At 40.2% G+C, this 25,876-nt stretch overlaps 1 protein-coding gene across 1 annotated transcript in view; it reads left to right on the top strand.

Annotated features, from left to right (window-relative positions):
• The window catches only part of NCKAP5 (NCK associated protein 5), a 379,508-nt gene extending 354,799 nt beyond the window's left edge, over positions 1-24,709 (top strand). The window contains exon 19 of the mRNA XM_074873715.1: positions 23,079-24,709. Coding sequence (XP_074729816.1) covers positions 23,079-23,360 — 282 coding nt within the window. The 3' untranslated portion in view covers positions 23,361-24,709. The remainder of the gene's footprint in view (positions 1-23,078) is intronic.
• Positions 24,710-25,876: the final 1,167 nt, after the last annotated feature.

The following is a 25,876-nucleotide window of genomic DNA, read 5'->3' as shown; positions in this document are numbered from 1 at the left end:
AGAGGGGGACACCAAAAACTGAGGCACTTATGGCCAAAAACTCTAAAAAAAACCCCAGATAAATTTTGAGGGGGGAAAAATGCAGCTTTCATGCAGAATATTTCTCATTTTGAAAAAGGAAATGCTACGTGCTTTGAATTTCATTCCCAAATGGTGTGTGTGAAGCCTTTAAAAAAAAACCCAACCAAGTGTTATGATGGGCAGAATGAGTTTACACTGCTTGTCGTAAGAGCAGCGTGCTGTATCAGTCCCTCAGCCCAATTAACTTGGACTGTACAGCACCAGTACGATAGTGGCTTCAGACTGGGTGCTCTAATGAGACATTCTGGCAGGAAGCTCTGTTAACCTTCATTTGAATTGTCTCATTCTCACTGAATATACTCACCAGCATTACCCCCAAAGTACATACACAATTTTTATCAGCAAAAAAGTATTGCACAGAAGGAGTTTCAGAAGGGAAACAACCAATGGGAAATTATTATGATAAAGGGGCACTGAACGGACAGTTTGAGGAACCAAAAAAAGCTTTTACACTTTGAAAGAAGAAATATTTATTGTTCCAGTTTCTGATCTCCCAAGTCTTAAAGAGCATCCTGGTTAAATTCTCTTGGCTCTAAGACCAATTTGATGTTACATTTATTTTGACCTGGGAAACCTATTCTGGAGCAATGTCATCCTTTTGTACACTGCAGAATTTTGGACAAGAAAAACAAATCACAATTTCAAAGAAAGGAATAAAATGCATTGAATCATGGACATAAAACTTCCACTTAAATTAACATCCATAGTATATTTTTCTCATGTAGGATTTTGAAAACTAGAAACAACAATTTTTATATGTATCAGTAGAATTAATTTTAATTAAACAGAAACTCTTCTGATTTAATAAAACATATGCAGCACCTGATCCAAAGTCCACTGCAGTCACCCCATGGGAGACACCTACTCAGGGAAACTTCAGTGAGGCCTGCATTAAACAGCTGCTACCCTTCGTTGTAGCAGTAACTGGTAGTGCCTTGAGCAGTTTGCTGATGTCATGATTGCTGCCATATTTTTGCAATGAAAAAATTATTTCAAATTTCAATTCATTTGGTTTAGACTTCAAAGGCTCAGTGATTTATTTTTTCTTACAAGAATTCAGAAAACAAGATAAATTTCCCTCACCCGGGCCCACTAATTATTAACTTATTTTATGATCAAATGAGAACTGGCACAAGACTTTTTATTGACTTTGTTCCCTTGGAGAAGTAACTGAGTTGGTCAAAGATTTTATTTCTTAATCATCCTTATGATCCCAAAGCATCATGAAAAATGTGTTTTCTTCTTTGTCCTTAACCAACCATCACATACTTCTTTTCTGTAATACAGCTCTTCTTGCTTTCTTTTGTCCCTATGTATTACTCAATTTGGGTCACCATCAAGGCTTGCTTGTATTTCAAGGCATGTTTTGAGCACTTTAAAGAAAAGATCCTTTATGGAAGGGGTTGATACCCATCACAGGTTTCTAAATCCTGTTGTTTTCCCTCAGTTGTGATGACATACATGAGAAATCTGACATTCTGGCACAGTTACAATGTTAACTACATCAGCAATTTAACTAGGGGGCTCACTTAACGAAGGAGGCTTGTATGCACAATGTGAAGTTATGGTCTTATTCAACACAGCAGAGATTGTATGTGTTGTACAGATGATTCATGAGGGAGATCAAATGCTCAAATCATCATATCTTGCAATTCAAGTAGATATTAGAGCTTGCTGGGAAATACAGGCAAAGCAAAAATTAGAGAATTTGCTGCTGTTTTGGCTGCATTTACAAATGGGACTGACGTGGCGGCATTCCCAGATAAACTCAAGGTTTTTTACAGCTGAGTAAGCTGATTGGGAGTTAATGCGATATGATTGACTCATTGTGCTCACAAGCCTTCTAATACATCGTATTAACAGAGAGGAATATCCACAAAAGGATTAGAAACAAGAATAAGAAAGTTTGGTAATTGCACAACACTTGCCATCCTCAAGGATCCCAGGGCATTAAGCTGATACTGTAGAGGATGTTCCAGCATTCCTGAATTACAGCAATCGTTAAAGCAGTGTAGACACTTCTGCAGGCTATACTAAACAAGAGTAAGGGGAAAACAGAAAGGCAGGAGCGGCTTCTGCTTGCATCTCATCTCCTACAGAGATCAGTAAGTCTTGAGCTAGGGTATGAATTGGCAGCACATTGGGCACTTTGCACTGTTCACCTATTTAGGCAGCTCTGGAGAATGTTTATGTGCCTAATTTGGGTTCTTGGAGTAACTTTCTGAAGGTGCCTTATTCTTTCTGAAAGAGAGAAGCTCTTAGGCTCTTAAACGGAGCCCCTCTTAAACAGAGACTCTCTGTATTTAAGTGTCTGAAGTAGTTCTGGGGAGACTGTGTGCACTCTGCTCTCAGTGAGAACTAATTTTTTGCACATTAGTAGATATGCTTAGGGAGGGATTCTGCTTATCACATGTGAAAAGGACTGAAATAATGATTTGGGTCCAATTAGCAGTTGGAAAGAGCTGCATCCTGAGAGTTTAAAGTGGGAAGGAGGTATTGACCTGTGGAACTAGTTGCTCCCTTGCCTTGACCAGAGAAAGGGAGCCTACACAGCTAGCTTATGCTGAGTACCAAACTAGCAACCCAACGTTAGCAAGACGAATGTTGCCCCAAGCTTTCCTCAGTGAGGAACTACTAAAAAGCAGCTATTGTAGCTACCATTTGTATTTTAGAGAATAAAACTGCATCTCAGTGCACCCTCAGGTGAACCCTAAATAATTACCTTGCTTACACTTTCATAATAACAAGAGTTCCTGCAGTTGGGGCAGCACTGGGTGATATTTGGCTAGTTGCTTGATCTCAGGCTCTCAGTTTCACTGTCTGTAAATTTGGGACAGCAATACCTGTCTCGTGTTACAACCAGAAAGAAAACAGCAAATGCTCGACATGAGCATCTAGGTCTTAGCTTGTTTTGTACATATGTGTTTCTGCAAATACAGAATTTGAAGCAGCTCTTACAAATTATTTTACTAGAAAGTAACAGAAGATAGAAGGAGTCCCTTGTCAGTAAGGAAAGTATCTAGATGGGCTGGATCAAATCCAGGGATTAGTTGATTATGGATTTCTGTGTACTGACTGTATAATTCAGTTTACTGTGTATCAAGCACAGAAACCTCACCTCCTCTTTGCTGTTTTCTTGCCAGGCTTAAGAGAGGAAGATGATGAGGTGAGGAGGGAATCAGTTATGTTTCCTTTCCTAGCCCTGATGAACCTAAGATGTTAAGGAAGATACTGCCATTGTACAATTTGTAGATGGGGAATAAGTCTGCAGACTCATTCACCTGTCTTTTGTGTTTTAAGATAATGGTTTTCTTTCATGCAACGAATTAGTATATCAAATCATTGCGTATGTTTAGGGAGGTGGTCTATGAGTGTAGATATTAGGTAGTGGCAGCCTAGAACCAGAAGTTCTAATTCAGTCAGGATCAGATGTCTTTTCATCCTCCCTGTCACAAAACCTGAAAATAACGTTTACTGTATTTATGCTTTTGTATTAGATCTTCAAAATTCGCATCATGTTAGCACAGGGTGTATATAGAAGATCCAGCAACAGTTTTATAAAGGGCAGTGTTACAAAGGGAAGGTAAACTACCCAGCAGACTTGTATGCCCATCTAGGACTCAGCACCTCTGTTTTGAAAGGAGAGCGAACTACCTCACCCAAAAAAAGGGAGGGTGTTCTGAGCACTGTGCTCAAACTGGCTGGGACCCAAGCCAGAAGTCTCGCGGTGGTGTAAAGCCACGCAGATGTACCCTCTTGGGTCGGCGCGCAGTCCAATCATGGCAGCCCTGAAGCAGCCCAGCTGGCGCTTGGCTGCCCCTGAGCTCGCTTGCCTGGTGCGTGCTTGCTCGGAGCTGCCCTGGGCCTCTGCCTCCAGAGCTGGTGCTGTCAGGCAAGGTCACATCTGTCTGCTGCCGCCACGGGGAGGTCACTGAGAGCACTTGCATGAGGCCTTACTGGGCACGGCCTGCGCTACTGAAATGGCCACTCTGCGCCACAGCCCACCGCATTCCCTAAACATGGTATGTGTGGTGGCCTTTAAGCTATGCCTGTTTCCATTTGTCAAAATTGTCTCAATAGAATTTACCCGCTGCCAGGCTTGGGACTGCAAGACTTCCTTTCTATTTAATCAAAGGTTTTTGATTCTCATATGAATGATGCAATACTTGTTCCGTCAAAGCCGAGAGTGTCTGAGTAATTACCCAAGTTGATGTAAGATCTATTGTCAGGGGAATTTTATAGGAGTATTTGACAGCATAAGTGACAAAAACCACAGGAGCATGATCTGATAAGAAAACAGATTTTACCATACCACCCATGGGAGTAGCACAGAATTAAAAATATGTTTTCTAGCCTCAAGTCTGATTCAACTCGTGGGGAAATGTGAAATTAGAAATAGGCTAGGATGTCTCCAGACATCAACAAATCCCACGTCTCTGCATCTTTCTTTCCCCTCCATAGGGCAAGTTCACATTCCAAGATCTTCCACCGAGCCTTATATTCCTAATCAGGTCTTATTGTTTCTAGTGTCTTGCCATCAAAGTTGCCTCCAAAAAGTAAAGTGAAGAGACAGCAAAACAAGCAATTTGAAGACTGCTAGGCAGTCTCCTGGGACCAAAGTCTCACTTGACGTGTATCACTTAAAAGAAATGTTGTGTAGTGTGGAAGAACATTCTTACAGTTAGCCTGAGGAACTAGCTTGGCAACAATAAAAAGCTGCAGTTACACAGACTCATTTCTCTCCCTGTGCCTTCTAGGTGAAACAACTGAGGCTTCTTACACTGCTGAGAGTTTTAGTAAAAAATCATGCAATGGAGAGTGGCTCAGCAAGGAGGATGATAACATTCTCCATAACTTTTTTAAGTTTTTAAAAGGCTTTGGCAAAGCAAAACAACATTTGGAAGTCAGAGTCCGCCAGAGAAAATAACTTTTTTAATGGTATGCAAGGGATATTTTTAGGAAAAACATACCCTAAAAAACCTGGAAGCTGTTATCTGCTGATACAGTTCTGCTTCTAGCACTAATGGACTCAATAGCTTTAGAACTGTGCCACCAAACCCCATTCTGACTAGCCCTCCAGCTGGTGTAAAAGTTCTCTCTGTTTTATGTTTGGTTAGCGTATTTATGGGGACGGGTAGGTGGCGACATTTTAACTCAAAGATCTTTTAGCAGAGAGTTTTAAAAGAGTATTTGGATATTGGTGAGGGACAGAAAGTCTTTGGCATAGTACAGCAGGCTGTGTGGCATTTAAAACACATGGTGTGCAAGGCTAGCAGGAGGATAGTTTGGATGTGAGTCTCAGAGAAGACGCGGAGGAAGTGAAAAGCTGTAGCTACAGGAGGAAAGTTAAGGACTTGAAGCATAACTGGCATGTAGGTGCAATTCTAGTGCCTATGGCACTGTGTCATGTTACGCTAAATCCCCAAATAACTCACAGCACCGAGTGAAGTGTGCCTGTGCAGTTTGTCGGGTGCCAGGTGCAGATGTGTGGGCTTGGCTGATTTAAGGCAACACACTGAGCTGTCCTGTGGCCACAGCTGGAGTGCTGTGATCACTTAATATAACCCCTTTGGCACTGTAAGGAGGGAAGAACTTTGCCCTTTTTGAAAAACTTGATCACCGGAGCAGAAACCCCATATCCCACCATCTCAGCAAGTATTTTCAAATTACAGAGAGAACCTTGTCTTTTCAGCATGTAGGAGCTGTGTAACCACATTACACAGTGGCCCAGATGTCACAAAAAGTCCTGCAGCTCGTTTGCTGGAGTCCCTGGAGGAACGGTCCAAAACTGCTTGTGTACGAATGCCCAGAGCAACGCAGAGCTGTACAGAGCTAATTTACAGTGAGCCTGCTTGGGCACAGTGTTAGCACAGCTCCTTATGGCCTGGCTACTCCAGGCCATTTCTCAGCAGGGCTGAGTAGCTGAAAGAAGCAGGGTGTTGATAAGACCCCACCACATTTGGTCCCATGCCCAGCTTGCTTACCAGTATCTTTGCATCACACTACACTGTGCCTTGCAGATACTCCCTGAGCGCTGTAAAGTCTATTTGCCTGTATAACTGAAGATTACATAAGTATTTAATAGACACTGTGGCTCTTAGGTGTAAGTAGGTATATCCTTTGGTCTAATAAGAACCAAAAGTACATATTGAATAAAAGTATCATTTGCTAGTGATTTTTCTGCGTTGAAAATGTTCTGAGCTGTTTTTCAAAGGTTTGACAGATGGAGCTGCTGTGATTTGCGGCATGGCCCAAAGTGCACTAATGTTTCTGCCATTTGTAACCAGACACTCTTCAGTCCTCCATCTTTGGAAATAAAGCTTTAGGTTTCATTTCTCTCTGTGTTGAATTGGAATATTATAATAATACTCCAGGCCAAAATGGAATTCATGGCACATTAACAGCAACAAATGATAAATATTAGTAAGCTTGTGAGATAGTGTAATTGTTGTAATGGTAGAAATTATATTAGTAATAAAAGAAAAAGCTAAAAAATAAATTGGATACAATAAACATGGGATTGACTCAATCAAGATAAGAGCAGTAGGGCAGAGAGGTATTCAGTGAGCTGTTTGTTTTCCGAAGCTGGAAAATATTTTGACTCCAAGAGGAGCATCTGATTAGCAGAGTTAAATGAGATGAATAATGCTGTAATATTTTTGTGAATTGTTTTTCCAGCTGAAACTTGCCTTCCTCATCTATAACGGTGATATGTTTTGCATAAAGCACTCAAACATCATGCAGGGAAGGGTAGGAAATGACTGATCTTTTAGCATGAGAGTTTCGTTCTGAGCAGAATACATGAGGAGTAAGTTACACAGCTGACGGTAGCAGGAACTGCTATACTGAAAATATGTTAGGAAACTCTTTCTTTAAGAGGATGCTTTTTCTTTTCATATGTACACAGACAGTGATATCCTAATCAACATACTCTGAAAAGAAGGCAAATTTTCTGTCAAATATCAGCAAAAATCATATTAAAATAATTTGCAGGTGTTTATAATTTGTTCCACAAGCTGTTTTCATCTCCCAGAAGTGATTCACCTTTTATTTAAATGACAAGTTATACTGGATTTTGTGCAATATGACACACAAATTGTCTAAATCATTAAGAAAAATATTGGTTAAATTTTTGCAAATGCTCTATAGCAACTCCCAAAGTGAAATATTTTATTTCTTATTGTATTTTAGGCCTTGGTACATGAATTCCAGGCCTTGTGCAGCATCCGTATTATTTTAATGGAAAAGAAATATTTGTATTTGGCAGGAGAAACAAGCATGGGATTTAGCAGATGTATTAGTAATAAGTGACTCAGGGAAATTTGGGAAGTTTGTAAGATATACCTATGTTATTTAAATGTCTTAATTATCTTTCACAAAGGCTGAGTGATATAAGTTTTCATAGCACATGTCAGAGTCCTCCCAGCCTGAACTGCCCATCAATCAATCCATCAATGACTGAGACACATCCCATTAGTGCCGCCTTCTCTGGATTACTCCATTCTTTGCCTGATCATTAATAGAGGTCACTAAAACTTCTACATACTATAAAAAGCTGTAGCCTTAAGAACTTCTCTTAGCTACTCTAGTGTAATTCTCAGCAAATAAAACCCCAAGTGATTATTTGAAGAATTATCTGAATAATTGCCAGTCAAACATTTAAAAGGGATTTTTCTGACATCCTATTATATATGCACATATCCTATGGGTTATTGAAGGTATGTAAAGTATACTGTAAAACAAGACCTGAGATAGATTTGGGTGGATGAAAGGTAAAGCAGAAGTGGGTGGGAATGAAGAAATTAAATATGAATGTATTATATTGCTGAGCATTATAAAATTAAAATGTTAATCATGCAGTAATAGTCTGTGATATTTCTTATAACAGGAGTGTCTAAACTTCACCAAGACACTGTGTCCCCAGAAAAGTTACCAGATTGGGAAACCTGTTGGGAAACATGTACTAAGATGCAAAGCAGCTTTGAAATGTAAGAGCTTTTCAGACAATGCCTGAAATGGAGTAGCTAAGCAGCCGGTACATGCTTCCTGATCACTGTTGCAAGAATTGTTTTGCCCTGCATAGCTAACTGGAGAGTCTTGTTTGTGGCCCCTAATCAGTAAAAATACAGGCCAGTTTTTTCAAGCTTCATTTCCTAATGACTGTGCCTAAATTCATATTTAGACACTTCAGCTGCCCGGTTTTCAAAAAGGTGATAGAAATCTGCAGCTTTTGCTGATGTCTCTGACAGATTCACATATTTGGATCCTGTGAAAATCATGGTGTTTATATAGGTGCTCAAAAATTGGTTTAGATACTCCCTATCTGACAGAATTTTGATCTGTAGCATCCTACTTGGGTACATTGGCTCTGTGGGCAACGTCATGGAATGTCAGCAAACATTTTCTCCTGAGATAAAAGAAAGGCCACATACTGTGTATTTTTAATCCGGTCCTACAATGTTACAGTTAAGATCATATAATGAAACTCTTTGTATTTTTAAACCCATTTCTTTATTGCATTTTCCATAATGTTACTGTATAAGCAACTGGAAAATTCTAAAACTCTCATCTGTATCATTTCACAGAATATTTTTATTATTACTATTACTGGAACATCATCCTTTCTTTTCATGTTTCTGAGAACCACTATAACAAGCCAGGGTACCAGAGAGTTCAACATTTATAATACAGCATTTCTATAAATAAAATCCATTGTAAAAACATGGAATCTGTATTATGACATCATTAGTAGCACAGTGATGAAAACAGATAGCAGAGCAAGCCACAGAACAGCAGTCACCATCTAAAAGTGCTGCATAATGTGGAGAGCTGTAGCCTCTCTGGTTAACTGCTAAAGACTGAATAGTCTTTGGAGGTTCTGTTCGCTCATGGTAGTTCCATCACTTGCAATGGTGATAGTGGAAGGTGAAGTGTCTGGCTATGTAGAAAATTTAGGTATGAAGACATTTATCTTCTTGTCTTGTTCTACAGGACAAATACTGTTGGGTTTTTTCCTCACATTACATAAAAACTGCTTGGTTGCTCAATTAGTATGTTTTCTAAATGCAAGGGGGGCAATGTTGATGGCACCCACTGGTGTCACATGAGCTGCATTTAGCTCAGCAGTGTCCTTCTGTTCCTGTGAAAGTGTTTGGGAACCCACACGTTCTCCACCACAGCCAAAAACTTCAATACCAAGTAGGGAATGCTCTGGACTTGGGATTTCAGGTATCTTCTGTCATTTCTGTGGGAGATACGAGCTTCTTTTGCCTCCATACCCTGTTCCGCCAGAAGGTTGTAAGGCATGGAGTCTGGATATCAAAGGATAGAAGAATACAAATTTATGAATGCATCATTATATAGATAATTACCATTTGTATAGATAATTACCATTCACTCAGGGGCAGAAACTGCTCAGTGTCCATAGGCCCTAGGACACAGGGCAGGAACAGAAACATCTCTATAGGCTCCATAGCCTCTGGATAGTAGAAAACCCCTGAGCTTTTACGCAGGGCATTCCAATAAAAATAAAATCATAGACAACTCCAATTGATATATCAGAGTCTGGCTTGCTGTTTGCTGGTGGCATTCGCATTTGCTAACCTGTGCTAAGCCAATTTTGTGAGACAGTTGGGAGTTTAACAAACCTATTTCAGATTGTATTTTGGAAGAATCTCAAGCATGGGGGAAACTGGTCATGTTCTGTTCATTGCAGCAGATGGTATCCCATTTGGTGTTTGTTAGCTTTGTTTGCAGCTCAATATTTTGTTTCTAGGGGAACTCAGTAAGTTAAATAATTTATCTCTCTAATGCATCAAGAGTCTGATCCAAAGTCTACTGAAGTCAGTGCAAAACATTTGATTAACTACCACATACACTGGATAAAATGCCAGGTCCTGTATGTTGAAGAACATTTCAGATGCTCTCTAGTGAGAACAATACAGGCCTCTGTCTTTCAATGGAAACTTTTTTGCCTGCAAAGAAAAAAAATATTCAAATAGTGATAAAAAGCTTAGCAGTTAAGAGTGCAGGACTGTGGAGATCAGGGTGATGTTCTGGCTGACTGTCCAATTGCTAAACCTCTCACTATTAAATTCCCCATTTTTAAATAAAGAATATAAATAATACCTTCCAGAAGCATTTGGAATTTAATCCTGTACTGTTAGCAGGCTGCTTTGAGGTCTTTGAATGTCCCATAGCGGTGCTAAGCTAATAATCATTATCACTTAATATTCTCATCAAGCATTCTTACTCAAGGTGGGGTCTTGCATTACAAGGGCTAACCACAAACACATCGCCACTTTGCTGAGGAATTTTCAGAATGTCAGAAGCAAATTCACACCCTGATCCTGCAAAGAGTTTTGCAGGAGCAGAACTATACTGCCTTCAGCAGTCCTGCTATCCATACAGGGCTCCTAACAATGTCTGCGCGTGGAGGAAATTTTAATTCCATTCTTACAAGTATTTGAATCCCGAATAATCTAAAATATCAAAGAAATCAACACTTTAAAGACTTTTTTTTGTATTCCAACAAATATCAAATGCTTGTTCATTTGCAGCAACACTTTTCAAATTATTTGTTCACTAGTAGGGCCTGGGAACTGCTTTATTCTGTATTTTTATTCAAATTTCCTGTTTGTATCATCTTTGGTCATTCAAAAAATCAGTGCATATTAGCTCTACAGTGTGTCTGCATGAATTCCAGTTGTATTTTAGTCCTCCTAGTGGCCTATTATATTAACAATATTATAATCTGTATTTGAGGCATAGGAACATGTTCTATTACCAGTATCTCACAGCAGTTTGCAGAGTTAATGCTGCAGTAACACTTCTGTATTGCTAAGGACAATAAATCTTCTAAAGCATTTGTCCAACAAATCCATTCATGTGGCTGGCTATCACTTCACGTACACATTTCTTTATTTATACACAAATTGTAGCAAAATCAATACAAAAAATACTACATTATTCTGTCACTGCAGGAAGCCCACTGTGGGAAGAGGAACCTGTCCTGGTTCCTCACACCAAATTCCTTCTTTGATCATTCCCAACATAGGTTTTCTCACAGCCACATAGAGGGGTCAGACCCCACAGAACTGGGGTTCCCAATACATATTTCCACTGTGCTTCCTTTCTCTGAAAAAGCCTCCAAAGCCTTGTCAAAATAACACCTCCCATTCTAAGAGGGGACTTTTATAGCCCAGATGGACTCAGCACAAATGTTTACCAGCCTTTTAGATCCTGTTAGCTGCTTAACCTGAACCTTGCTGGTACTCAGGGAAGGCAAAGGTGGAAGGCAAAGGTCTGTCCAGCACACTTGTCCTTGACTCCTTTCTGTTGCGAGGCTGTGCCCCTCACAGAGAGTTTACACCCACTAATGCCTCCTACCAGATCCAAGTGAGAGACATTTTGTATGCCTGGCTGAACCACAAAGTGGGATAGAGGTTCTCATGACCAGAAACAGATGTACTTGTATCTAAAAGATGAAGCAAACAAATCTAAACCCATAAATTAACTAAAATTCCCCTCGGATCACAGCCAAATGGTATGTATATTAATCAAAATATGTATCACTGTGTAAAGCAGTGTATTACTGCTTTAATTTTGTGAGGAGGCAAGTAGAACGCTTCATAAATCTCCTGGCTGTAGGAACTTCCATCTGCATCTCCACCAGTGGCCATCTTGGTGCCCAGCATTACTCTGCTTAATTCACAATGTTTCTTTTTGATCATCCTTTAGAGGTGGACAGAGGAAAATCATCTACAGTCTGCATTTATGACATGAATTACATATTCCCTGCATGTAGCCCTGTCTCTCATTTCCTTTTGGATTAACCCAGATGGTTACAGAGTCACCGCCAAGGACTGTATCCTTGAGTTGTCTGGTAAACATGATATTAGTTACAATCTATATTTTTTCCATCATGATATATTTTAGTCTACTGGCTAAATTATTAATCTAATCTTAGCCTGTTTCTGTTCTTGGTGTTGTCACCACGAGCACAGGCATAGTGCTTTCTCCTGGTAGCTGTGGCAGATCCGGATTCTCTCAGGTACTGGGCATGGTGCAATATTTGAACATATACCAGGTGCTCCATAATCCATATATCAAACAAAAAAGCCTGTTCCTTGACCCCAGTCTCTCATGAGACAAGTTAGAGGGCTGAGCGAGGAAGCTCAATGGCTTCCTTAACCCAAGTCTTGTTTCTGATGGATGCAGGCAGGATGGATTATGTATTTTGTATACTCAGAGTAGGCGTTTTAAGAGAGTGGTGGTCAGAGAAAACTGCAGCCATTGTGGAAGTGAGGCCAGGCAAAAGAACAAAGAGGATATGAGACCTGGCTCAGATGCTCTTTTGACACCAGGAGCACGTCTGTGGGATATGGATGGCACAGGAATCACAGCAGTGGAGTAATACGTCAAAGGTGAAGGCAGAAAATCTTTGTAACGTAACTGATGGGTAACACTGAAATGAGGCCTTGTAAGTAGACAAGTTCAATGAGGCCTTGCAGGTAGACAAGTTCTTGCAGCCAAGAACTTTGCTCCGCTAGTCTCTGAGGTGCCTTACTTGGCTCAGATGGTATCACCATGCTTCCCAGTTTCACCATTTTGGCACACTTCTTCATCCTTCCTTGTATAAATGGTAGGGAAGTAGTTCTTGCTCTCCTTGTGGGTTATGCCACATCCTACCACGTGCCATGGTCTTTGCTTCTTTGTCATCTCTGTTTATCCCCTTGTTCAGTGGATGCTTCTGTGGTTCTCTTTCAGCTTTTGGCAGGACATGCCAAGGGTGCAGCTGTAACACCTTCTTGCAGTGAACTCTTCTGTTCTGTGAGAATAAACATAGGCTTGGGTCACAATGATGTTCTGAGCCAGCAACACATCACACTGGGCACACTCCTGTGGCCACGTGCATGAGAAGATTGCTAACAATCCTTTCCTCTTCAGCACCTTGAGTGGGGAAGCCACGCAGGCAGACACCTGCAGCTCCCCATGCTTTCACAGGGAATCCAGGAGCTCCTGCCAATGGGCCCGAGTTAACAAACATGTCCTCAAGCACATCTGAAACAGCCATGAATTTCTCAGCTTTTACTTGATTATCTTCCAACTTTTTTTTAAATTCTTGATTAATTTTGGGTTGGCTATTTAATACATTGTTTGGTTAACTAATTCATGTAGCTGTTTATAATTATTGCCTTACTATAAAATCATCTTAATAGAAGGTTGATTGGGTTTTTTTTGTTTTCTTTCCAGTAGAATAACAAGTTATTTTATTATTCAAACAAGGCTTACTTCCTGCTGTTTTCAATAAGATTTTTAATAAATATGTAAATTTAAGAATTAATTTACTGCATACGTTTGGCAGCATGATTCTTGAACTGACAAAAGTTTGATGGATTGTAAAATTATCCTCCATAAAAATCATCAGTCATAGTAAACAGAATTTATCAACCTCTGGTAATTTTACAGCTTTTTCTTCATCTTATCTTCTGTTAGGAACTCACTTAAAATTGATTATAATATAGTATGTTTCTAGAACCATAATTCATTCATAGATTAATTAGATTTTAGGTTAATATCCCATCATGGTATAGGACATGAGCCAACAGTTGTTTTCCAGTTGTTACAGAACTGCAGTAGAGAAACTGTTCCCATGTGGTTTAACCGCCAAGACTAATCACTAATCAAATTCAAACAACATAAAATGGAACATCCTTCATAGCATTTATTTTCTAGCTGACTTATACTATGGGCTCTTTATTGATACAACTTGGTGTGCTGCAATGAACTAAAAATTGCAAGAGAGGATTTATCCTTCTACTTTTATTTGGTTCTGTAGCCTGTATCTGAAACTCTTGCTCAGATTTTTGTGCCTCTGTCCCTCAGAATACTCGGCCCTACAGCAAAGATAAATTGTTTGCATACATTTAGAAAGTATGTGTAAATAACTGTACTGTTATATAGGATTTGATGGCAGATGAACATAAACATAGGTTTCCATTCTGCAATTCATGCTTTGCTTGAATCAGTACTGAAAATTGTGCAGATTGTAATGTCAGCTGAAGAGGTGGCAAGTGCAGTCATGTAACTAGCATCATTATTTGCATCTATCTGTCCTAGTTTTCTCTGATTGCAAAGGAACTTCTGTAGTCTCATCGCACAGGGTCAGAAAACAGTATTGCACATAGCTCAGGCTGCAGCAGGTTTACTGGGAAGGCAACCTGGGCTACAGCCTCTTCATCTGCTGCCTCCAGGAACACTTACCAGGTGCAACACGTGGCATGATTGCCCGGCCACATTCCCTAACCCTTACTTCGGGAAGGTGGTATCCACATCCTTATAGAGGAGGGCACACCTAAAGGGCAGTGGGTTTTAGTTAGATTCATTAGAGGTAAAAAACCTCTAATATGTATAGAGTTGATTAAAATCTGGAGTAGAAAGGAAAATTACAACTTCAGGCTCCTAAAATAAACTGTTCTGGAGAGATGGAGTTTAAGCATGCCAATTCAGAATTTTTTAACAATAAAGAAGATCCTGCTTCCAAATGTGAAAATTACCACCTCTGTATTTCTGCTTGGTGAGAGCTTGGAAGAGGTATCGTTCTGATGTGTGTGCACTATGTATGCAAACATGGAGGCTCCCTCCGCAGCGGCTAAATGTGCAGCCACGCAGGCGGGTCTAGAAAGATGGTTTGTCTCTTCCCAACTGTCCTCCTTGGAGGCTAAAAATGAGAAAACTATTTGCTGTGGAGCTCATGCCTTTGTTTAAATTACCTCTATGCATCATCTTTAAAACTTGTAAGAAGGGACATTCCCTTTCTTTCCGCTGTAGGTCTTCCAGCAGAGATTCGTACTCTTTGAACCCCCCTGCAGACAGCGCAGCCCTCTTAGTGCATACAAGCAGCCAGTTTTTATAGCTGGGAGAATTATTTCTACACGGTTTCTTCATACTGCTGATTTGCTCTTGATGCTGCCACGTAACATTGCTTCTTCTCTATCTGCTGCTTCTGTCTTTTTGCCCTTAGGTCAGCTGATGTACCTTGGATAGTCACAGGCTAACCTGAAGTGAATGTAGTCCAGTACTCAAAAGAGAGGATTACTAGCATGAAAAATCATTACCCACTACCAATTACCATTTGCAGTACAGTCTTGAAGTGCAATTCCGTTTTCCATCAGTATGCTAGGTGACTGACATACAAACATTACAGGCCAGGAATTCAGACATCACTAGAGAATGAGAGGATAAGTGTCTTTGTAATTACCAAAATAAATAGTCTTGTTCAAAAAAGCCAAAGGTGGAAGATGAAGACAGGTAAGAACACAGCTAATACTTAGAAACGGTACTCTGAGAATAGTTCAGCCATACAGAAAAATGACCCCGATTACTGAAAATGTCAGTGAGATTGTATGTTGTATGAGTATGATCCTGCATTTACTCAGTCTGAGAGGAATTTTTTGCTACAGTCAAATGTGGGATAGAATCTGTCTCTTTAAGAACCTCATTTTGTATTAGATTTAAAAAATCTTTCTTGAACTCTACTTTTTCCCCTTCTTGATTCGGTTCTGAGTAAGTATCCCAATTTAAAAAAAAAGACAAAAACTTTCAAACCTCTAATCTGGGATAAAATTGTAGCCTCTCTTTTTATAAAGTCCCTTCTTTTACTGAAACAAACAGCCATACTTCCATGAAGGTAAGGACAACTACTTTCATTCAGTAGGACAAACCTCTGTATACTTAAATGCTGTGGGGTGAAATACAGTGCTGAATACTGAAACGGTGACGTTACTTAGGACTGCATAGTTCCAATACCATTCAGTAGGTCAGCACTGGCAACATAACCCTCAGCATAAATCTGTCAAAGAAATAGTATTGAACTTCAAATGGTTAAGTCGAGTTCAGTAACTTTGTCAGCAATCTTATCTTTCAGTATGAATTTTTTTTCACTGTGATTTTTTTCCCATCACTAGAAGATCAGAACAATTTTGTTATTTAACTCCCTCTATAAGTAAAGCTAAAAGGATCTCTTAAAAAATAAAGTGTATCCTATGCATGTATTGTTCATTTTCAGCCTATCAGGTTCTAAAAACTGAGTATCAGCTTCCTTTCTCACCATGGTTATTTCTTTCTTAATGCCTTGTGCTGAGCCTCTGATTGCAGTAAGCATTGCTTTTAGTGGGTAGACTCCCTCTGTGAGAAGCAAAATTGGTTATTCCACCAATGCGAACAGAGTGAGGCCCTGCTTTACCTTCTGGAGAAAGTACTGGCATTTAATTGCTTTTCTTTTTAATAAATCCCCTCAACACACTTGACTGAGCACCTGCATTGTGACCATTTTCCAAGATATTGCCACTTAGAATTATATTTTCTTATTCCGTTTTAAATAAACTTTGTCCATGCACAGCTGATGCAGCCAGTGGCCATTCTGAGGCACTGCGAGAAAACAACCATATTTGTGGCATTCAGTTTATAACTGAGCAGAAGGTAAAAAAAATAGATTTACCTGCCCCTGAATCTGGGATGTGAAAATCCTGGTTTATTAAATAATGCAAAAGTTCAAAGAGGGTTGGTATATACCTAATGAGGTCAAACAGTCTTGTCATATCAACAAAATAATCATATACTTTGTAAACTATGAGGATGGTATTCTTGGCATTAGAATGCTGAATGTACCTAGTCATCATGTTATGAAAATTATGATTTTGCAAGCGTAAGGCTCAATTCACTAAACTATCTTTTATCTCCTAAACCACGCAAGAATTCAAGCTCTAGACAACGTCAAAACTCCTCAGTCACCTATTCATTAAGCGATAGCTGTTTTGTCCAGATCTGCAGTTATGAATCATACACAATTCATGCTAATCAGCTTTATTTCCTCTAAGGTAATTTACTTACAATTCAGGATCATCAGAAATACTGTCCTTGTGATACTAAAATATATTTGTAGACTGTTATACTCTTAAATACAGTAGGCAAGTTTTGGTTCTGTTGTTGTTGTTGTATTACCCATGATGCTGTAAGTGGATGATAAGTACCTGTGTATATATGGCTTTCCTACAAACTGCTGGACAGACTAATGAACTTAAAAATACTTCATATCAGTGCATTTTTTTCCTCAAGAAAAGAAACTGGCACTTATTGTTTATCTTGAAAATCTGATGGTGTGTCTTTGAGAATGTCATTGTCTGCTACAGAAAAATAATCATGGGATTTTTACTCAAGTAGAAAAAAGAAAAGTGATTCATTATTTCAAAAATTATTTTACTGTCAGTCCAGAAGATAGATGAAAGCTTCAGACAATATACAAGGGAGAGCAAGGCTTATCTTATTATTTAAGGTTATGCTTTAAAGAGAAAGAAGTTCAAACATCACATTTTTAGCTCAGCTGTAATACAGCACAGGTCATGCAGTTACAGCTTTCACCTTTGTAGTTTCCTGGATGTGACTGTACAACTATTTTCACTGCAGAGTGCTACCTGTCCTCCTAATGTTAAATGAGATCTGGAGATGGTTCACTTTCCACAGTCTACCATTGCATTCTGTCCTGGCTGGCTGATAGAAAGCTAGTACCTGGTAATTCGAAACCAATCCTTTTCGTGTTGCACCTTTCTCCCGCAAACTGGTCATGTAACGCCACTGAATTCAGTGGGAAGTTACTTCCGATTACACCAGTGTATCTCTGATCAGAATACTGCTCTGTATCTCAATACACCATTTTAAAAGAAGCTATGAGCATATTCAAAATGTCCTACTAAACAGGTTATATATGAGCAACCTATGTAATGCTGCAACTACATACCCCACTTAGACCCATTGTGTCATAAATACAGAGCAATTACAGGGCTAGAGGATATCTAAATTGGTAAAACTCTGAATTTAAAATAAGAAACATTGTGGGATCAAATTTACCTTGAACATATGCGGACAAAGTGACAATTTTTAAAAAGGTAAAAATCTAGAAAATTGTTTTCCTTCACAATAAAGTTTTAAATAATAACAAAAAAAATAAAAAGCGAACATACTTTGTATCTCCGATTAGAGATCAGATCTGAAATGAAAGACCTTGAGTTATACAATTAAGTATTGATTTTGTTGATCTATATTTAATTCTCATAGCAATTTAGTTGTTTTTACCCAGTAGTGTTTTGCAGTTATACTTCACTTGAAGCAATGCCCTTCTTGCTTTTGTGTTAATCTAAAAACTAAATTGACCAGTGCATGAGAGACATAAATAAAGTTCATTTTATTCTTGTGTGTAACTGATTCTGAACCCTTTAAAGTGCTGGTTAACTAAACTTAGACAGCTGGAAAATACATTTATCCTGCAGAATGGTTCATTGCTAATTCTGGGCTCTGGCACTCCTTACAAGCATCGCCTGACTTCCAGGCAGTTGGAGCTTCTGCATGTTACCATATAGAAGAAGCGGACTTGCTGTTGCGTTCCTCTCTGCATGCCAACTGTGGGGTCCTTTGTCCCTATGAACCAGCCTGTCCTTCCCTGCTCCTTCCTCTTAGACTTGCAGAGTCTTTGTGCCATTCAGAACAGCTACGGTTGTGACTGGTCCTGAAAATGCATTCGACCCAAATGTAACCTCTCATTTTTAAAGTTTAAAAAAAACCTAATTTGATGTATTAATGTAAAAATAACACCTATTTATAATGTATCAGTGTAACTGCAGGCTAGTTTTGTTTTCCTGATTTGCTGTGCTTGAAGTGACGTGCCAGATCCTATTATATCACTAACAGGTTTTAGTTATTCCCTTTAGGATGTTGCCAACAAGGAAATGTTATTCTGATTCACGACTCGTGAGTTTATTTCAAAGTGATGTGGCTTGTGAAGAACATCTGTATCATGTCAGATAGAGTTTGTCCTCTTCTGACAACTAGTCACTGCTCTCAGGTGGTATAAAGCACCCCATACTGACTAGCGAAGAAAGTCCAGTGGTGGGAAGCTCCCCACTTACACAGAGTAGAACAACAAATGCTCCCCATACCCTAAGGCTATAACGGTACGGATTTTCTATACACAATATAGAGTAAGTAAAACAAGCTATCCATTGATCTGCTTCAGGATGATGGGCCAATGCTTTTACAGAGGCACTGTGAAAATCAGTCCTTTTCTGCACTGAGCCTTTTTTTTTTTTTTGCCTAGACCAAAATCTGTGACTACATGTTTTTATCTTTTCCCTTAAATTAATACTTAGGAAAATGCATAGTGACCACTCCGAATGCAGCAGACACTTTCGTTATTCATAGAACAGATGCAGGATAGTCAGGAGCAAAGTCAGCACCTTCAGGCTGAAACAGCTTTAAGTATTATTTCTGAGAAGAACCCTGTCTGAGAGCAAACCTTTTTTTTCCCTGTGGTGATAAAACCACCTGTTCACTATGCAGGAAGTCACTCCTAATAAAGAAAAGATTTGACTGGAACCCATGACTTAGAGGTTAGGTGCTCTCTACACTGTTACCAAATCTCACCCAGTTCTCGTGGATACAAACCACATCTGATCTGCTGGCAAATGTTCCTATCTGCAGGAAGAGCTACCGATTCACATTAGCGTGACTCTCAAATGCATTAATGAACTAATTACTTTAAAATGCACAATACTAACATCTCCAGGCTAACACTTGTTGTTTGTTACATCTGTGACTCTGCTGAAGTTAGTAACAAATCTACATGAACAAAACTAAAGACACTACTTAACTGCATACACAATTTATCAAACAAATTCTAATAATAGCTGCTTTGGTTTTTGCCTTTTGATTCATCTAGCAGCTGTTGTGACTGCCATGAAAAATAAGAAACTTAATTAAGGATGAATCTAAATAAATACTCTTTGGTAATTTTTCCAAATTGTATCCATAGTAACTAGAGAAAAAAATCTTATGGAACTTGGGGTAACATGTGTTCTGAAACACCAACTTTAAAGAAATTATCAGTGACTTTTCAACTCTAGGAATGTACATAATTTTGTTACTGTGGGAGGAAAGGATTTGTTGTTTATGCAGATTCTTACATTAATATATCTGCTTAAAGTTTTCTTTATTTTTGCTCATGGAGCTCAGGCTGTGAATGAGTTTTCTTCTATGTGCCAAGGACTAGAATATCATATTTTAGCTTTCTAACTACAAATATATTTTTATTCCATATATGATTTCACAGAAAATTTAACAGATTTAAGTGCAGCTGTTCTAATAAAACCTTGAGATAAGATCATATTGTACATATTGTACATATTGTACATCTGGTATCTGAGTACAGTTCTAGAATATTAATTCCCTACCAAAAGTCCCATCCAGATGACCCCACATTCTTACCTGATTATAAAATTAGCAATAGGTGGCCTGAAACAGTGTGTTGTAGCCAAACAGATTACACCGACATCAAATGAGAAAACACAAAGTACTACTTTCCACATGACACGAGCATTACCTTTGCGTACTTGCATACTATTGCAGTAACGTGTTAAAGAAAGGAAAAGATACTTATTTTTTTTTTACAAAAGCATGTAACTGGGCATTAAGACATTCAAAAAGGACAACTGTATGTCAAAAAAAATCCATAACTTAGTTCTGAATTCTGGCTCTATTTTAGTAATAAAATTTGCTACAACAACTTTTAGAAATAGTTTTCCCTTTAATTCTTGATGTATCGTAGAGGTAGTCTTCACTACTCTGTGTATCTTTTGCCAATGGGTTTCACTGATGGGCTTCACTTCATTTCACTTCAATTTCATTTGATTCAATGATCTTGCATAAAATTTGTAGAGAATATTTTGTTCCCTACACTTTCTCTAATACATTTTATAAGCTGTTAGCCTTATATTAAATGAGAAACTAGGGTGTGATTAAAGCAGGACTAGTCTAGGTTGTGCTTGTAGGGTATAATAAATTATTGATGCTACATATATGCAGAATATACCACTGAATACATTCTAGTCTGTCATGTGGTTTAAATCAGCCAGCCGGAGATCCCACTCTTAGATACTTCATCTGGACTGCTCTGTGCAGCAAATACTCTAGGTGTCTCTGCTCCCCCTGCCCAAAAGTTGAAATTGGCTCCATTTGAATCAATAAAAGTTTTATCATAGACCTTCCTAACACCAGTATTGACTTCTTGCAGACCCAAGTCTGTGCTAAGTAGCCACATTCAATTTATCTAAAGAAAAGCTGTGAAGTGGGAAAAGTATACACAAAGAAAAATCATTTAGTCTGTCATATAATAAAGTATTTTAGGTTTAGTACTCTAAAGAGCAAAAAGTGCTAGTATGTACGTTATTGATGCCATGTCTGAGAATTTTCTCATCTGGTCTACAGAGAAGTAAAACTACTGTTTCAGTAATAGTGTATAATATTTTAAATGAGGGCAAAGGGAAGAACACTTTAAGCTGAAGTTGTGGAGAATTTTTATTGAAGGCTCCTAAATTTGTGTTTGTTCTCGTTACCAAGGGTTATATTCCTCTATTTCAGAAACCATTGTAATTGCAGATATTGAAGACCTTAGTTTTAGCTGTCATCTAAAATCAGATCCTAGTGTAACATCCCCTAAAACCGTTTAGACTGAAGATTAATTATTGAACCAAACAGAAAATTTTCATTTACTAAGACTTTCACATCTCCTGTTGCTTTCCTTAAGTTTGTTTGAACCACTTCGTGAAAATACTAACGTAATCCTGGCATTGTTAGCTTATGACATATGACAAGATCACAACATAAAGTCATTGGACTGGCATTTTGATTTTTATCTAACTAGCCATAAAAACAAGCAATCAATCTACGTAACAATTTGTCTTCCTCTTGCCAAAGATTTCCAGGGCTAAGCAGCACAACATTTGACTTACTTGAAACTTGAATTCTTCAAGAAATTCTAATGACCCTTTACAACTGCGTATGTAATGACCCACATCATCCATACATCTGGCCATGCTGTATTTTCAGTGCGCTTAAAATATCATTTCATTTTCTATCGAAACCAAAATACTAATGTCTTGGCTTGACAGTAATTTACAGATTCAGTCTTCGCTATCTGATGGTAATACCAAAAATGAGGAATGGCTTGCACTCTGACAGTGTATCTCAGAATTCTTGCATCTTACCTCTCCAAGAGGTTGTTGAATGTTGAATGTAAAATGTTGAACGTTATCTCATATTTCTGTGATAATATTATCTGTAAGAGGAGTTAGTTACACAGATTTTGAAACACCCTGTATATGAACGGCAGGTTATTTTTATTGAACTGCTCCCTATGCAGTTCCCTAACCATTCCTTGGTCAGATCTCTGATTGAAAAATACCAGTAGCTAACAAAGGGATAAAATCACTCTTGTATAATCCTACTGTGCGTTTTTAATATAATGTGCTAATACATCGTCCGGTGTTCCCACAGAATTACAACACTTCTCCGAGTAGCCCTGGCCAATATCTGATTGATTCTGCTCTGTGGGGATTGGCCCAGTTCAGTATAATTTCCTGTCTTGTTGCTTTCTTGTCTATTAGAGAGGGTTTGGGTCCGTGGAAATCAATAGGCTTACACATGCAAAACGTGAGGTTATTCTCCAGCAAGTTTAATTTGCATCTGTAATTTATGGAAAATGCTATTTTATTCTCTGAACATGTCTATGCACCTTTTTTTAGCAGACTCCAAACAAATACCTGTTTAAACATACCCCCCAAAGTATTCTTAAAGGAGAAGATGAAAATTCCTGTGAAGATGCTGGAGATGCTGAACCCATGCATACCCAGGATCTGCTGCTGAAGACGTTAATAGCACTTAACTGTTTTGTAAATGGAGTCCTATTTGTCTCAGCAGAATCACTAAAGTTATGATTTATCCTAAAATGAATGTTAATGTTCTATTTAATTATAACAGATATTCAAGCATCTAACAATCTATTTCCTTTAACCCTGTGAACTTTGGAAAGACGGTAATTAGTGGTGCACAGTAGGATAACCTTATTTTCATAAGAAACATGTTTCTAATATTTCTCTCACTCATTACAGAAATTGAAGCAAACTGAAGAAACAAAAGAAGATTCCCAGAATAGATTATCTAAAATTTCCCTGGAGTCTCTCAATAAATTTAACAGCAATAACGTACTTTCATTTGAAAAAGAGAAGAACTGTCTGAACAAGGTTGAAGGACAAAAGGAAGAAAATGGAAAGAAAGAAGCAGCTTCCTTAAATAGCTCGGGCAGGCACGACATGGACAATTTAGAATCCTTGAGCGATTCTCTATACGATAGCTTCTCCTCTTGCGCCAGCCAAGGCTCAAACGATGTATAGAGACACTTTCCAGTGGGCTGTGACTGCGGCACGTAACGGAGCTGAAGGCGAGTGAGGAGTGAGGGGGGAGAAGAGACAGTTGTTGGAAATTCTCACTCCCAATCGCTGTACTGACAGCAGGGTGTTCTGACTTTTCACCACACAGCAATAAGAAAGGCGAGACGGCAGTCATCGTGATGCGTGAGACTCAACACTGAACACAATGAATGGTTACACAGAATAAAGTCTTAATTTTGCACTTTTGTGAATATTTGTACAGTTGTAAATATCTTGGGAAAGTATATTTGTAGGGATAAATGACAGCAATAAATATTAAATCGGTGCTATGCTCCTGTAATGGCAGATTACTAACTTAAACAGATTGATGTTAATATTAACAAGAAAAGTTAGATTTTTTAAAAAGATTTATAATTGTTCTAGTCTTAAAACTGTATGTAGAAACACTGCGTTACCATAAACCTGAGCCTGCCAAATTGTCTGTAATAAACTTCCTTGGACTCCCTTTTACAAAACGTATTTTAATTTTAATTTTTAGTGCAATTCCATACAGGTGTTCTAGGGAAATGTGCATTTCAGTTCTTACAGCTTCACAACAGGTGTCTTATTTCGCAAAGGTTTTGACTTTTGACGTGGCAAGAAAATGAATAGATTAAAAGGCCTGATACTGCTGGTATTGACTTCATCAATCATGCGCATAACTGTTTGAAAGATCAGGGTCAAAGTAATTCACTGCTGACACAAACGGGAGTCGTGTATGAACGAGAACTACACAAACCGCCCTGTACTTCTGATTGCAGCATAGTTCCTGTGCTTCCACCTCGTCTGTACTCATTTCCTATCAAATTATGAATGTAGCATATTGTGTTATCTTTTGTAGTCCCCATGTGGTCTTAATGAAATTGTAAACGCTAAAATTATTTTTAAAAATCAAAACTCAACTCCTGTTTGTGACACACTTAAAGAAGATGTTGGTGCTAACCAGTACTAGTTCAAACATATCTAAGAGCAGGGGGATTGGCCTGTACTGGGCGTTTTTGTTTTTTCTACAAAGGTTGTTTATATGTAAGGGAAAGTCTATTTCAAAGGTTCTGTGTATTTTTTCTAGATGTGAAGTATTTATATCTGCTTTTTGTACAGCAACCTGTAAACTAGATATATTTGGGATATTTCTAGACTCTACAGTTTCTTTAGCACATGCCTGTTAATCTTTGAAATATTGTATGATCAGTGTTAATACTTTGTGCAATTTGTTATATTTTAAGTCATTTCCGCCGTAAACTGGCATCGTCTTTTTTGACTTTTAAGAAATTTTCATCGAAACCTCTTTCGTAAATAAAACATCTCTTGCACGTGTGTGCCTGAAGAGGGGTTTTTGGAAGGGGTCGGTGTAACACCCGGGGGGTGAGGGTGGGCGCCGTCAGTCCGGCCGAAGGAGCGGCACAGGCGGGGGATGCGCCTCCGTCAGCGGGGTGAATTCGCGACACGACGACTGAACAGCGATTTAAGCTTAATTCAGACTCTGCCCTTGCAGGTGAGGCTGTGAAACCGTCCAGGAGAAATACGCGGTTATCCGGGGGGCGCGGGGAGGAGTCACCCCCTCAGGCTGAGTGAAAACCGGGCGGAAAAGGGGGTGAAAAAGACCGTTCCGGCACGGACGCCCGGGCCCGCAGCCCCCAGCCCGCCTCGCCCCTCTCCGCTCCTCAGCCCGGGCGGGCGCTGCCGCTTCCCCGGCCCGTCGACGGCTCCCGCGCGCTCCCGCCGCCTCAGCCCCGGCCGCGGCCCGCCAGCGGCTCCCGCCCGCCCCGCCGCTCGCGCTCGCGCCTCAGCCCCGGCCCGCCAACGGCTCCCGCCGCCTCAGCGCGCGCCGCCGGCGGACAGGCGTCAGGGCGGCCCGGGCGGGGGCTGCCGCGGCCGCTCCGGAGCCGCCGTCCGCCCGCCGGCAGCGAGGTACCGACCCCCAGCCCGGGCGGGTGTGGCGGGGGAGGCAGGGGATTGCCGCACCGGCACGTACGCGGCCACCGCGCCCCTTCCCTCCCCCCCCCCCCCCCCGGTTTTTTGGGTTTTTTTTTTTACGCTTGAATTCCCTCTCAGGGGGCCGAGGGGAGAGGGGACGGCGGCTGCCAGAGTGAGGGGCCACGCGCGGGGCCGCGCCTCCCCTCAGCCCCCCCCCGGGCTTTGCGGGGCGGCTGTGGGGGACGGCGACGCCTCGCAGCGGGGCCCGGCCTGTACCTCCCCCACAGCCGCGCTCCGGCAGCCACCTGTGGGCTCCTGGCGGGCGGGGAACGGAGGGGGCCAGGGCGAGCCGGGTGCCCGCGGCCGGCAGCCGCCCCCCGGGGCGCGGAGGAGGAGGGCTGGGCTGGGCGAGCCGCCCCGGCGGGCAGCGGGAGCCCGCCGCAGCGCCCTGCCAGCCGGCCGCCGAGCTGGCGGCTCGAACCGCGCTCCCGGCGGCGTGCGGGGGGCAGGAGCGGGGCGGCTTCGCCCTCGCTGAACTTTCCCCCGTCTCCGAAGCGCGCCCG

Source organism: Strix uralensis, chromosome 6 (assembly GCF_047716275.1).
Source record: "Strix uralensis isolate ZFMK-TIS-50842 chromosome 6, bStrUra1, whole genome shotgun sequence".
NCBI lineage: Eukaryota > Metazoa > Chordata > Aves > Strigiformes > Strigidae > Strix > Strix uralensis.
Note: the sequence above shows the minus strand (reverse complement) of the source record. Positions and strands in the feature narration are given on the sequence as shown.